Here is a 15,452-nt window from a genome sequence, read left to right as displayed (position 1 = left end):
GCCCTTTGGACCTTTCCGTCAAGCCTTTCTATCAAATGTGCGTGGGTGGGAATAGTACAGAGAAATTATATTAAACTGAAAGTATAGACAATGTGATAAAATCATAATCAATTAAAAGTGGAAGTATCCAGCCAAAAAATTAAAAAGTTTTTCACATTTTCATGTGAAAAGTAAATTTTACTTTTTTGCCTGACAGTGTAGTCAACCTGTAATCTCTGTAAGTTTGCTGATCATATACATGATGCTACATAGTTTGCTAATGAATTAATTAGAAGTAAACTAGTTATTGTGTAAAACATTCAATATTTACCATTAGCTAGAATTTGACTTGCTGCCTAGCCAGTTTATGTTAGCTGCTTGAATTGATGCTAATCTAACCTGGTATTAGCAGAGAAAGCAGGCTAGCAGTTAAATACTTTTTAAAAGTATATGAAATTCAGGTCTTCTAGGGAACCAAAGGTGACATCTCATTATATAAGAGTTTTTGCTTTCTCCAGTATATTGAAATATTTTACTGAGGTAGGGCCAGGGCTATCCTCAAGTTTGACACTGTAGTCTGGTGGCTTAGTTAACAACTAGCTATAGAGTGAACTACATTGTGTAGCATGAGAACGTTACTGGAGATGACGAGTTGGCTTGATAATTGATCGATTTTTTCTATATTTATGAAAATGATTGGATGCTAAACTGAAATGATTATAGGTTACAGATTAGAGGTTGATAGGAAGGTGATGTGGAAGTGTGTGTAGAGCTGTAAGTTACACTTTACTCCTATCTATGGCAGTTCTTTTAAATATATCTTGCAGAATCCACACTGCCATTTCATGCGTTTACAGCAATGTGGTCATGCAGCAGGTAGCATTACCACCTCAGAGCTCCATGGTCTCTGGGTTCTCTGGTTTCCTCCCTAAAATATGCCAGTAGGTGTATTGGCTATGCTAAATTGCCCCTAGGTGTAATTGTCCCCTCCAGGGTGTATTCCTGCCTCACAGCCAGTGTTTACAGGATGAGCTCATGACACACCACAACCATGATCAAGATAAAGATTTCAACCCTATATGCTCTTGTATATGCTCTTGCATCGTTACTATAACCCACTGATATTGGTCAGCAATGGCTGACACATGCCATTTTTGTACCACAGATTTCTGAGGATCATGTGTTGCACAGTTTTTTAGGACTTCCTCTTTACCCTATAGTGCAAAGCACATGATAAACAAAGCCACAAAGCAACATAATTCCTGTTATCACTTTCAATTATCACAGCTATAAATAGTTGTTCCCTCACCAGCCTCTCTCTTTTCTCTCTTTCTTTCTTGAAGGTATTCATATACACATGCACTGTGTTCAAAATGGTATTTACCATTCCCTACATGGGAGAAGCAGGAGTACTTCATAGGGCATTGCTGTAGAAAACAGAATTTGTGTTTAAAGTAAATGATGTTGCACAATACGTTACACTGGTTTGCTCATCACTCTTTAACTAACCGTTAGAAAAAGGATCCTGTTTATACTGGTCAGGGTGGACCAATTATTTTAATTTGACATTTTAGAGTCTTCTAGATACACTCAACTTCCACTTTATTAGGAACACCTGTACACCTGTTCCTGCAATTATCCAATCTGCCAATCATGTAGCAGCAGCATAATGTTTTAAAATCATGCAGATACAGGTGAAGAGCTTCAGTTAATGTTCACATCAAACACCAGAATGGGGGAAAACGTGATGTCAGTGGCATGTTGAGTATTTCAGAATCTCCTGGGATTTTCACACAGAATAACCTCTAGGGTTTACAAAGAATAATGCGAAATACAAAAAACATCCAGTGAGCAGCAGTTCCACAGGCAGAAACGCCTTGTTGATGACATGATGGCCATGGTAACTCAAATAACCACGTGTTGAGCAGAAAAGCATCTCAGAATGCACATGTTGAAACCTTCAGGTAGATGAGCTACAACAGCAGAAGACCACACCAGGTTCCACTCCTGTTAGACAAGAACAAGAATCTGAGGCTACAGTGGGCACAGGGTCACCAAAACTGGACAGGAGAAGACTGGGGAAAGACCAGGCGACACTGTGCTGTTATAGCCTGTCCATCCCAAAGTTTGACGTTGTGCATTTTGAGATGCATTTCTGCTCACTACAGTTGTAACGAGTGGTTATTTGGTCTTCCCGTCAGCTTGAAAAAATCTGCCATTCTCCTCTGACCTCTCATCTACAACACATTTCCGTTTGAATACTCAAACCAGCCCGTCTGGCACCACCATCAACTATGGCACGGTCATGCTGCCAGATGATTGGCTGACTGGCCAGTGAATGTACACTATATGACCAAAAGTATTTGGACACCTGACCATCACACTCATAAGCACCCATTCTACAACTATGGGTATTAACACAGATTTAGTCCCCTCTTTGCTGTTTAGTCCCCTCTCAGCCTCCACACTTCTGGGAAGGCTTTCCAGGCACTGATGTTGGGCAAGAAGGTCTGACACACACAGGTGGTGTTCCAGTTCATCCCAAAGGTGTTCAGTGGGGTTGAGGTCAGGGCTCTGTACAGGACACTCGAGTTCTTCCACTCCAATCTTGGCAAACCATGTCTTCATCCCTGCTGAGAAAAAAAAAAACAATAGAAACTCTCATATAATTTGTAATGGTTTTAATGGTTATAATGGGGATTGTATTGGTTTTACCGGAAACTCTAACGGGCCCTACGGGTCTCTACAGGTAATCTACTGCCTTCTATTGGTGGCATGTTATGCCTAGTGGATACCATTAAGGACCAGTAATGGTCATGGTTTTAATGATTAGCTGATGGATTGTAATGGTAGTGGAAACCATTAGAATTTCTGTAATGGTTTCCTTTTTTTTTCTCTCTTTTTTTCAGGGATAGACTGTCATGCTGGAACAGGTTCGTGATGTTTAGTTAGAGTTTAGAGTTTAGGGAAACTGCAATGCTCCAACATACAAAGACATTCTAGACATCTGTGTGCTTTCAACTTTATAACAACAGTCTGGAGAAGAAACACATGTGGCTGTAGTGCTCAGGTGTCCTCATCCTTACAGTCTATTGATACTACAGTATACAGTGTATATATAGCTACAGATTATGAGCTATTAATGCGCCATGACTTGAACAAATTCTTTCCCCAAAAACAACTGTTCTGAATCAAAGCCCTTTTAGCCCTGAGGTGAAGACTCAGCAGTTCAGTCCCCCCAGACCACAGTGGTGTAGGAGAAGGTGGAGTTTGGAGACTCTGGCCTATCACCATGTCTGCAGAGAAACACATTACATTTGTAAACACACACACACACACACACACACAGCTAACATTAGGGCTTCCGCTTGCGCTAGCACTTGATGCGGTTTCACATTATATTTTGATGTAAACACGCCAGCCGTGGCATGCTAGCATTGTAGCGGCCGGCTAGATAACATTACAGTGTAAACAACATCTCCATCTTTCCCGTGTCACCTTAAAGAACGACGGTGCCTGAAAACCGGCGGAAAAAAAAAGCCTGAGCTAGCTATCGAGCTAATAACCTGAGCCGGGGATTCATGTGAGGAAGCTGGTCATGACTCGAGAGAAGATGTAGCTTGATAAGTGAGTATTAAAAATAGCTTTTAGCAAGCGAGAAAACAAGCCTGAGCACATAACTTGTAATTCTATTAAGAAATTGTGCTGTTATTGTTCTTGTTATTGTTTACTGCTTAGCTTCTCATCTCTTGTCCAAAGCTATTGTCTGTATTAACCTGGCTATCTTGCTAAGCAACGTTAACACGCTAGCTAGCTTTCTAATCTATTTAGCAGCTAATTAATAATCATAATAATAATAATAATAATAAAGGCAAATTGCAAAAGCGGTGGATGTATATATATTCTCAGTCTTAGCAAACAATGGTAGCTTTTCTTATTGGAAGATATAACTCCCGTATTGAGCCTTAGTTAGCAAATGACCCAGCATACTAACACAATCTTTCTTACTGCTGATATTCATTAAAGCTAATTTGCTTTATTAGACATTTAATGCATCCTAACACATATCAAACATCCTTAGCAAACATCCTTATCTGATTTTGCTCTGAGACCCTTATGTTGTGCTTGAGCTCTTGAAGGTTTCATATTTCATATTTTTCTCCATTCATAGATAAATAAGTGTTGGCCAGGAGAGGAGTTAAAACTTCTGGACCTGAGACCTGGACTTGTTTATCTGTAAGAGTCATCAGTCATCTTTTCCAAAATGGAGAAAAAAGAGAAGAGGCCCAGCTACTTTGCCAGGTAATTGAAAAAAATATATATATATATAAGTGAGAGAGAGAGAGAGAGAGAGAGGATAAATAAATATATGAATGTCATTCAAATTGTGTACAGTATCTGCAGTTTCAGATTGATTCCCTGGATTCCCCGGGTTTGTTTTGTGTGTGTGTGTGTGTGTGTGTGTGTGTTTCATCTATATGCATATTATTTGTCTACTAACATGCCAGAAGATTCAGCTGGCCTGTAATGGCAGCGATAGCGCTTTGAGACACAGAACCTAATTAGATTGTTACTCTGTGCATATCTCGTTTACACTGAGAGCTGTTCTCTAGCATAATGATGTTCGAAGTGTTGTGTCCTGGTGAGGAGTGACGTAAGTTTATATGTGAATGTTTTACATCATTCCACTGCCAACATACTCTAGGCTGAAAACAGCAACATTTTACCAGTTGCATCACAGTGGCTGTAGAAAGGATGAGTGACTCTGTGGTTTCTGCTGCAGTCATTGTGGTCATTAGCTTCTTTGTATTTTGGCTTAATGAGTTTAATGCGAGAAATTTCCTCTCAGACAGATGGATTTGGGAGCTTATTTTTATATTTTTATTCAATTATTAAATATATAAATAACAATTTATTTCATCTGGAATCCACTACCTACCCTTCATGATTCATGTGAGCACCAAATGCTGAATTTTGACCCTGCCTATTGTTGCCTAACAAAGACGATAATTTCAGAATTAACACGCGAGCCAAATGACCAGATGATGATTATATGATTTGGGTTTATATATATTAGATATTTAAAAATCTGATTCAAGCTATTTACACACATTCAGTAATATCCAATCTCTGTCGGAAGGCAGTGATAAAATAGGATTTGCTTGGCAATGTAAATGCAAGGAGAAGTGAAAGTGGGTCAGGTTTGTTGAGTTAAGAGTCTCTGTTAGCTCTCCTTGGCTTCGTTATTGATTAAACGTGTGACTAGGCTTGGCTTATGCTTACATCATATGCTTACAAAGTATTATCATGCACACAGGTAACACCGCGTGGAGTAAAACCAGCTTTTGCTCATACAGCTGGTGTTTTCTGTCGTTCTCTCACACATGATCTATCGCATTTCTTTCACACAAATGCAGAACTTAAAATTACAGGGGAGGTAGTACGGAATCCTTTTTGGACATCAGATGGATAGTGACAGCATCAGCAGCGTCGGTAGTTCTGCAGCAGGAGTTTCCCAGCTCTCCAGTCTGTTATTGAGACTTAAAAGCATGCATGACTGGTGAGATTGCTGCTTGGGTTAAGTGTATAGAGGGAGTTTGCATTTTTTATTTCTTCCGGCTCTGTTGAGTGTGCTAATGCTCGATGTGGCTGACTTGGATTATTGAGAACAGTGCTTGCGTATGTGGATCTGTATGTTCAGGACTTGATGTATTGTACGCTTGTTGGAGTGGAGACTCCATATGATGTTTTTTAGTCATAAATTAATAATAATAGTTTGTCCAAAGCTATTGCATTTCCAAATTAATTGTCTGTCAGGTTATTATTGTTGGCTACTTAGCTTTTTCTCTTACCAATGCAAACTGCAAACCTCCCTCGATCTCTTCGTTATTACCATCGATATTCCTACACGTTCAGCAATAATATATTTTTTAGCACTGTGAAAAGTATCCTAGTCATTTGCAGACTACAGATGAGAGACAGGGGAACTTTGTGGCGGGGATGGAGACTGGTAATTTCAGTATAAACCTTCCCCCCTCCAACAGAACAGCGCCTCATCAGTGAGCTCACATTTCATTTTGATGCCCATAATGTCATGTCACGTTACGACTCTCAGGCTGAAGAAGAGGCGGCAGCTGAAGCAGGGCCAATCGGAGAGAGCTGTGGCTAAGGAGAGCCAGTCAGATACAGACTTGAAGGGATCAGTCATCTGTGAGCCCACTCCCACTACACAGCTCGAAGAGAAAAACAGAGGAAGTGAGAAGTCCAGTAAAACTGAGAGAACTCTGAGTGGACAATCAGGTAAGACACATTCCACAATGGCAGTCATAACTGCAGTGGCAGAATATTACAATCCATGAATTTGCATAAATGAATCAAGCCTTTCTCAGTCCTGGTTCTGGAGTACCACCGCCTTTGACACTGTGGTGTTTTCCCTGCACCTAAATCACCTAACTTAACTTATCATCTAATATACAAGCGTTAACTAGGTAGATTTGGTGAGTTAAAACAAAAGACCAGTACATACAGGGCATTTGTAAACTGAATGAATTCATAACTGTGCATAAGCCCTTGAAATCTATAGCTTCTGTTTATTCCTTTGTGCTTTACTGAGCATTCAGAGATCTGGAGCATCATTATATTACAGGAAAAAGGCCTACACACACCCACGCACACAAACGCTCAAGCGAATACACTCGCTCCCTCAACATAAACACAGGCCTCTAAAACTATTTGCTGAGCAGACAATGACATGGTGCCAGGTGAAAGATCACGTCTTGTTTGTAAAGGAAGTTACATTGCTACTAGGCCACGGGACTAGAAATGCCACATTCTGCATAATATATACAGTGGGGTCCAAAAGTCTGAGGGCACTAGTGAAAATGCTTCTATTTTACAGTCGTTTCTAATTATTTTTGCTTTAATGACAGTGTGCACTTGAGCTGGCATGGAGTCCAAAAGAGTCCACAAGTTTGTGCAAAACCTTATGATCCATTTTAGATCAAATCCATTGGAGTGTCGTCTGAACACGTGCTTCAATAGAAGAGATTAGTCATAAGGAAATCTGACCTTTTGTACAATGCAGTTAACATGCTCAATATCACAAATTTGCTTACATTTGAATAGCGACCTAGAAAGAATGCAGAATCTTGAACATTAAATATTCGAAATTCTAAAACCTTCTGTTTGTTACCAATTTGAAATGAAAAAGAAAAAAATCCCAGATTTTCTGGCCTCAGACTTTTGGACCCCGCTGTACCTACATATGAGGCTGTAGAAATTATGCATATCCTGTAAAAGGTCCTAGATAGCCGCGGGTGAAACACCCTATTTGCATTATTATGCATTATAGCAATAGGTCAATTGCTTTTGTTTTGTTTTGTTTTGTTTTGTTTTCACATTGACTTAAACCTTCTCGAAAGGTAAAACAGTTTGCAATATTTTTTCTTTCAGTCGACAACTGCAAAGCCAATGAACAGGCCAAGAAAGAGAAAAGAAAGCCTCCAGGCACTGTAGAGTACACAGTGAGTGAACGTTCCCATCCTTTAGACTCTAAGCACAACACATTCTTAACATATGCACTGTGGCATTAAAATAATTTGATTAATAACGTGTGTATGATAATAGTTCAAAGCCTCTGGATTAAAATGAGTTTTCAGCTTATACATTCATTATGATATTTAAAGATGATATGTGTGTGTATGCAGGTGGGCTCTAAGGATACCTTAAACAGCATTGCGCTACAGTTCAATATCACCCCAAATAAATTAGTGCAGCTGAACCGTCTCTTCTCTCGCAGCGTGGTTCCAGGACAGGTGAGTCCCATCCTGCACTTCGCTACTCACTTGCTTAATCTCTTGAGCTCCCTTTTTATTCAGATTCTCACTTGAGTCAGCTCCCACAAAGAGTGTTGTGCTCTGTGTAATGTTCTGATTTATTTTCTCTTCTGTCCATTCTTCACAGAAACTCTTTGTCCCTGATATGGGGCAGTCAGAAAAGGCCAAGATTTTCTCGGATTCCGTGGACGTGGCACCATCAGAAAAAGAGTTACAGGTAGAAGATCTGTCACTAATTACTCGTTGCACATTGCCTTAAATTTTAGATGCTTCACCAGCAGGTGATTCAGGATATTTTGCCTGTTTCTATAGACTCTGTTTGAATGCAATTTCTAAGACAAAGCTGTGTTTTAGGATGATGAATCAAGCTGCAGGCCGCGTCACCGGGAACTCTCTCCCCCTTCTGAGGATGAGAGCCCGGTCAAATTCCTCAAGATGAGCTGCAAGTACTTCACCGATGGCATGGTAAGAAGCTTGATTGAATGTTTCTAACATTAGGCTTAGAGTTGCACAGGTTTTTTTTAAACTTCTTCTAGTATAGTAAACCTCAGTGCATACATTTCAAGCAAAGAGTAAGAATTTTTGAAGCCTTCCTGCAATGTTTGTAGCACCTCAATGTTTAGTGCTACAAATCCTAACTTATTAGAATATCAGTCTTTGATCACATCTTTGATCACAGTTGGAAATCTTGTGCACATTAGCAGGACAAAAAAAAGGACTTCAACTGATGATAGGAAATTCCCCTCTTATTTCTCTCATTTCTCAGGGAGTTGTTGGCGGTGTGATGATTGTGACACCCAATAACATAATGTTTGACCCTCATAAGTCGGATCCTCTAGTGATTGAGCATGGCTGTGAGGAGTACGGCCTCATCTGCCCCATGGAAGAGGTGCTGTCCGTGGCTCTGTATGACGACGTGTCCCGTATGCAGCTTAAGGATGCTCTGCCGTCGTAAGCAGCAATGCTTCTCTCTCTGTCACCTGCGTACTTTGTGTTTTCTGCCTGAGACATCTCATAATGTGTGCTTTGGAGAGTTTATATAACCTCAGGCATCAGTTCTCACATGGTGAAGCACTGTGGTAGAGTTATTATTGACGTTGGCTTGTGTTTGCATTTCAGTGTTTCCATGACCTCTCTCTTTACTCTAGAATTTCCATTTTCTTTCTAATGAACTTGCAGTTGCCCTTTTCATTTATCATGATGTACTATGCAGTTACTTTATATAATTTTTCTATAATTTATATTCCATTTTTTTCTTTCATAAGTTTCCTTGGTTTTTCTTTAGTTTTGTTATGAGTTTATAATTTAATTTTCCTGAGTTTGTCCTTCATATTTAAGTTCTTTTTGTTTTGTTTCTCTCTTTAATTTTCCTTTCCATCACCCTCACATGATGGCCGCTGTTTCAACGGTAGTGACATACCTCAGGATCTGTGTCCATTATACAGGCCAGGTGAGTGGGTGGAACTTCCATCTGAACAGGACCTAAACCCCTTCAGCCGCTACGAGGCCCTCGGCAAATCCAACCGCCCAATCGTATTAGATGACATTGAGACAGCGGCTGATTGCCCCCCTGCTGACAAGTCGCCATCAGATGAAGGCTTCACTGAGCTTGAGCTGTTGCAGAATGACTCAGGAACCGAGAACGGAAGCACTGAAACTTCTCACAGCAGGCCTGAGACTGCTAACACTACCTGCCAGAGTCTGGAAGAGGCATCCTTACAAGATCTGAGTGATTCCGTGGAAGGAAAAATGAGTGTGTTCACAGACCAGACAGTGGAGACAGTGAGGTCATGTGATGCAGACCAAGTAGAGGACATGGATGAAGGCCTTTATAATCATTCCACAGATGAGAATGTAGAGCCGGTCTTAGATGGGGATGAAAACAGCACACTGTACACTGGAACAGAGCATAGTGAAAAAGGACACATGGTTACTGTGGTGGATGAGATGAAAGATGCAGAGGGCTTAAATAAAGCTAAGATTCTCACTCAGGATTCTCTACAAGCGGACGAAGTAGTAGTAGCTGAGGACCAAAAAAGAATGGTAAGCTCTGGTGAAAAATGTAGTTCTTCTGGACCAAGCTATGAAGATGATAAGGAGACAATGAAGAGACCAAATGCAGATGGAGAACTGAGCAAGAAGGAGGAAGATCTGCAAAACAGTGAAACAGAGATGTCATGGCTGATGAAAAGGATGCAGGGTCCAATTGAAGGTGAGGGGATATGAAGATTTGTTTGTGAAAATGTATCTGTAATTTATCAAATGTAGGTCATAAACATAGTGTTTGCTGCCATAAAATATAAATTGGCAGCAATATATAGAACAGCTGAAGCTCGCTTCTTGTCCAGTGGCATGGTGGCACTTTGAAGACAAACGCAGTGTGAGACACTTGCATAATACTTTTTTATCTTCAGCTCTTGAACTCATTTTACAGTCAGAAGTTTTTTTGTTGTGTAAAAAAAAAAAGTTTTAATTTAACCTATTCGATATACCACTGTCAATTTAATGTTTGGATGTGAATAGAGTTAGACATCATTGTGTGTATCTTGTTTGTAGCTATGCTGCTCTGTGCAGAAGAGAGAAGCAAGAAACCACCTATGTTCCTCTGCTTCAAAGTGGGGAAGCCCATGAAGAAATCCTTTGCTACTGGTCAAACTTCTAGCCCAACTCACTTCTTTGGGAGCAGAGAGAAACACCCAGAGTACTGGTTTGCAGTGCCACAGGAAAGGTATGTTGTTGCTTGTGTGCGAGTTATAATCAGGGCTTGAGGTTAGCCATCTGCCAAATGTGGTAATGCTCATAACATTTGTGAGTAACATTTTAGAAAAATTAGTGTAATTTAGTCCATATTTAGACAGGTGACAAATTAAAGGAAAAAGTAACATACCGTGTCTTAAGGTAAGGTGCTGGGCTGCAGTGAGCCTTCAGAACGGCTTTAATATGCCTGCCGAAGAACACCTTGGACCAAAGGTCAATTATCAATTCTATCTTCGCAATATTGGGTAAAGAGTGATTTCAACTGATCACCATTTAGCGTCAGGGCACAGGGACCAACGCAGTGGGAGCATGTGGCAGAAACTTTGATGAGCCTAATTTAACTTGCACCACCAGAAGGACTTCTCCCTTGTACTGAACAAGGTTGGGGATGTTAAATCTAAATGGACCATGTTCTAGTCCTCAGTCATTGAGGCAGCTGGAATAAGATGTGACCGGAAGGCTGTTGGTGACTGTGATGGCGGTAACCCTGTGATGTGCTGGTGGACACCAGTGTTGTGGGAAGCTGTCAAGTTGAAGAAGGAGAAATAGGAGAGCCAGGAGCGCTGCAGCAAAAACAGTCACGGAAGTGAAAAAGAGGCTATGGGAAAAGACTCAAAATTCCAGCAAAGCATTCAGCGTCTCAGGAGGAGAAGACAAGGCCGTGGACACACTCTGCCGAGCAAGTACGTGGGAGTGTTGACCTCCACTGGGCAAATTGTTGGTAGGTGAGAACTTTGAGGAACTCCTTAACCCAGTGGACATTCCTTCAGGAGGCCATGCCAGAAATCTGTTAATCCACCTTTTGTGGCTGCTTTTACTGTGGGGTTTAGAAATCTGTATGCTGTTCAGCCGGAGATGCTGAAGGTACTGGATGAGGTTGGTGTTTGATATTGTTTGGAGTCCTGGAGCAATGCTTTTGGGCTGTTGAACTGGGAAGGTGGTCCCTGTTTTTAAAAACATAGACCAGAAGGTATTTTCCAATTATATGGGAAATGCACTCCTCAGCCTCCCAGGACAAGTCTATGCCAGGCTATGAAGTGGAGACTGCCCAAGCTGTGATACAGTGGACCAGCTCTTGCCCAGCTGTGTGAGGGGTCACACAGTATGCTAATCTAGTCTGCGTGTGTTTTGTATGCTAAGCTAGTTCTCAAGGCCTGTGATGATGTGCCTTGACATTTACATTGCGATGCATCGTGTCACAGTGTATCATTACACCCCTATGCTTTACACATCAAAACATGTATGTACATGTACATGTAACATGTATACAGTTACAGGTGGCTATAAAATGCTAGCTAGCTACTGAATTTTGAAAAAGTTAGCTGAAGTGGCTAGTCATCTATATAGTTAATGTCAAGCCCTTGTTTATATAAAATGATTATAAAAAGTAGGTTAATTTTGCTGAACTGTTCTGGCTGGTCTTCTCAGGGTGGACCATCTCTACTCATTCTTCATCCAGTGGTCTCCTGATGCCTATGGGAAAGATGCACAGGAGCAGGGCTTCGTAGTCGTAGAGAAGGACGAACTTAACATGATTGATAACTTCTTCAGTGACCCGGTGCCCAGAAATTGGGAGGTGAATGCCAATTACCTGAGCTTGTTTTGCAGTTCAACATCATATGGGCAGTTTTCTTTGTTCTAAATAGTGTATTGAGCACTGTTATGAGGTTATGTATTGAGTGTAACACTTCTCAAACATTTCCTCAGATCATCACCATGAATGAGGCAAGGAGGAGGCAGAGTTTTGGCGGTTTTGAGGATGAGGAACCACTGGACCTATTGTCTGTTCTGATGGACCCCAGCACGTTATTTGAGGATACGCACATTGAGAAGGTTTTACATGCAATGCAATAAATATACAGTGTCTGTAGTAAGTGCATTATTGACCCCACCCCATTGACCACTGCGTGGCCCCTCTGCAGTTGGCTGCTCGACTCCCAGCTCGGGTTCAGGGATATCCATGGAGGCTGGCCTACAGTACAGTGGTGCATGGAACCAGCTTGAAGACTCTGTACAGGAACCTGGGGGAGCTGGACTGCCCTGTGCTGCTGGTCATCAAAGACATGAACGATCAGGTTCACACATGCGCGCGCACACACACACACACAGACACACACAGACATAATACTTGATAAGCCATCTGCCATACCTGATAAGCCACTGCTTTTATGAGATACAACATGACTGAACAATAATTCCATGTAACTGAGACTGACTGTATAATTCTTATATTGCTCTTTTTTAATGATTTTATTGGCAGGTTTTTGGAGTTTTCTCCACTCACCCCTTCAGAGTTAGTGAGCACTATTATGGCACTGGGGAGACCTTCCTTTACACCTTCAACCCTGAAATTAAGGTCAGGATACAAATGGAAGTGTCACTAGGCCAACCTCAACATACATATAGACTATTCATACAGCAGGCCAAATCTGATTTATTTCTTATGTTTGATTATGTTGATTATGTTTGTATCTTCTTTTTTTTTTTTTTTGGTCTGCATTGTATTGCCTATTCACTTTTATTGTTGTAGTAACGGCATTGTACTCAGAGAAGTACTGCAGAAGGTGTCCAATCTACAGTCTGAATGTATTTGCCTTGGAGAAAAACGACAAAACTTGAAGCTATGCTGCTGCTTTCATGTTTGTTTTTTTATGCTAGATTTCATCTGAGAAAAAATCTGATTTAACAGCCAGTGTAGTGTCAGTCACTTTCACTGGATTTAAAACCACATACAAATGGGGCTTGAGTTCATTTGTAAAGATTGGACATCCTTGCCTTAGTTTATCAATCAGCACTGATGGTATATGAGTATATCAAATTAGATGATAAGGTGAATTTTTTTTTATCCTTTTATTCAAGGTGTTCCGCTGGACTGGCGAAAATTCGTACTTTGTGAAGGGAAACTTGGACTCTCTCCAGATCGGAGGTGGAGGGTAAGTGAAAATGTGTATTTGTTCAGTCAAGTGGGTTAATTTGTTGAGTTTCTGTGCATATAATCTTACGTGTATCTTGCTAGGGGTCGTATTGGCCTGTGGCTGGATGCTGACCTGTATCACGGGACCACCTCCAAATGCTCCACTTTTAACAACCAACCACTGTCATCTCAACAGGACTTCACTGTCCAAAATCTGGAGGTCTGGGCCTTTGAGTGAAATCCAAATGTATACTCAAATACACACGCGCACACACATGCACACACACCTTCACATACCATGTTTAAAAAAAAAAATTATATATATATATATATATATATATATATATATATATATATATATATATATATATATATATATATATAAAATACATAACACAAACAAAAAAACATAAAAACAAACCTAATGGCAAGTAATTTAAAATGCTGGAATGCTGGAGACAAGGTCTACTGCTGGATATGTGGAGATACACTCCTCCAAAAAGGTTTCAAGGACACTAGTTTTGACACGAGACCAAACTGTACAAGTTTACCAGGTTGTGTGTTGAGCTCATTTAGATTAGGATGAAGGGTAAGAGAGAAGCAGGCTTCTGTTTGTGCCTCACTTAGACTGCCTTAATATTGCACACCTATCCCAGCATGCAATAGTATATACAAGCTCTGCATAAATATAACCCTTATAGGCTGTGACTGCAGAGCCTTAGCCATATTGATCATGCTACAGTACCTTGCAATGAGCTGAAGTTTTATATTTCAGATTCTCTCCAAACGTCTGTGGATTTGTTGAACAGGGACTATGATGATGTTTACAAAAGGAAGATGAGATCTGTTTGTAGTGATTAGGGGTTTTGGTGAATCTTTGGTTCACTAAACGGTCGAGTGGCGTGGCTGATATGGATGCCATTCACGTGAAACACATTCCATTTGATAAAAGAGAACTATTGTCTTGACCAAAGCTTTTTATTTATGCCTTTCCATGTACATTTGTTTTATATTGTTTGTGTGTTTTTAATATTTGAAATCATGTCTTTTTAATTGAAAGATATATATATATTTCCTGTATGTGAGGATTCTGTTCACTTCAGTTTTGTGTGTTCATATGATTTATATTATAAGGACCTTGTTTGGTCAACACTAAGCTGGAAGGGGCACATGATGGAAGTAATGTCAGTATTACAAGTTTGCCACCGATAAAATTGTTGACTGTTCCACTGTGGTAGTGTTACAGGTCTCCCACTAATACACACCAATATTACTCACAATGGGGTCTAATACTAATGACAGTGCCAGTCAATACTTCAGTGATGTATACTAGCATCATGAGTACAAACAAGTAGTGGCAGTATACCAGTCATACCAACAGGTCCCTGCATGCTTTCATTAATGATTTGTTGGCATTTGAACCTTTGTTGGCATTCCCACTGAATTTATTTATCTCAACTGGTCTCTCATGCTCTACAGTTTGTTCAAAACAAAAGCTGTGAATTATGGGACATTAATGTAATGAAGCACTATTAAGTGTATGAATGTTACTAACTCCTGTTTATTGTACAAACTTCGGAAAGGGAAGATAATTGTGTTGTAAAGGTTGTCTCTTGGTTTTGACAGGTTGTAAAGGAAACAAAGTTTAAAACCGACAGACTTTTACTCTGAAATTAATTTGAAGATGTGGTGTCTTTGTCACATGGTTGATGGTTGGATGATGTTTATCACTACAGTAAGGAATCCCTTTTCATGCTTACCTAAACTAACACCAGATACATGTATTGGTGTGCTTAGTCCACTTTTAATTAAGCTTTGTTTCCTCGATGTGATTGTGATTGGTCAGTTCAGTTCAGTACAGCATTATGTGCACTAAATTCCTGCTAATATTTAAACAGCTCGCCATGTTTAAATGTCAAATGTAAAAGGGAAATAAATATGTCCACAAAAATACATTTCACTTTAAA

At 40.2% G+C, this 15,452-nt stretch overlaps 1 protein-coding gene across 2 annotated transcripts; it reads left to right on the top strand.

The window, feature by feature from the left end:
* Window positions 1-3,283: 3,283 nt before the first annotated feature.
* LOC113528949 (nuclear receptor coactivator 7) lies at window positions 3,284-15,452 on the top strand. 2 transcript variants are annotated; one of them, XM_026917815.3, is made up of 16 exons: window positions 3,284-3,606; window positions 4,151-4,281; window positions 6,095-6,279; window positions 7,432-7,502; window positions 7,686-7,793; window positions 7,942-8,031; window positions 8,169-8,279; window positions 8,581-8,765; window positions 9,260-10,026; window positions 10,371-10,542; window positions 12,000-12,147; window positions 12,279-12,404; window positions 12,494-12,646; window positions 12,832-12,927; window positions 13,431-13,504; window positions 13,588-15,452. In XM_026917815.3, the coding sequence occupies exons 2-16, from the start codon at window positions 4,244-4,246 to the stop codon at window positions 13,721-13,723; spliced, it is 2,460 nt and encodes an 819-aa protein (XP_026773616.2). In that variant the 5' UTR covers window positions 3,284-3,606; window positions 4,151-4,243; the 3' UTR covers window positions 13,724-15,452. The 2 variants fall into 2 exon arrangements, with proteins under 2 accessions (XP_026773616.2, XP_026773615.2); XM_026917814.3 differs by having other exon boundaries at window positions 9,227-10,026.

This window comes from Pangasianodon hypophthalmus, chromosome 30 (genome assembly GCF_027358585.1).
Source record: "Pangasianodon hypophthalmus isolate fPanHyp1 chromosome 30, fPanHyp1.pri, whole genome shotgun sequence".
Lineage (NCBI taxonomy): Eukaryota > Metazoa > Chordata > Actinopteri > Siluriformes > Pangasiidae > Pangasianodon > Pangasianodon hypophthalmus.
Note: the sequence above shows the minus strand (reverse complement) of the source record. Positions and strands in the feature narration are given on the sequence as shown.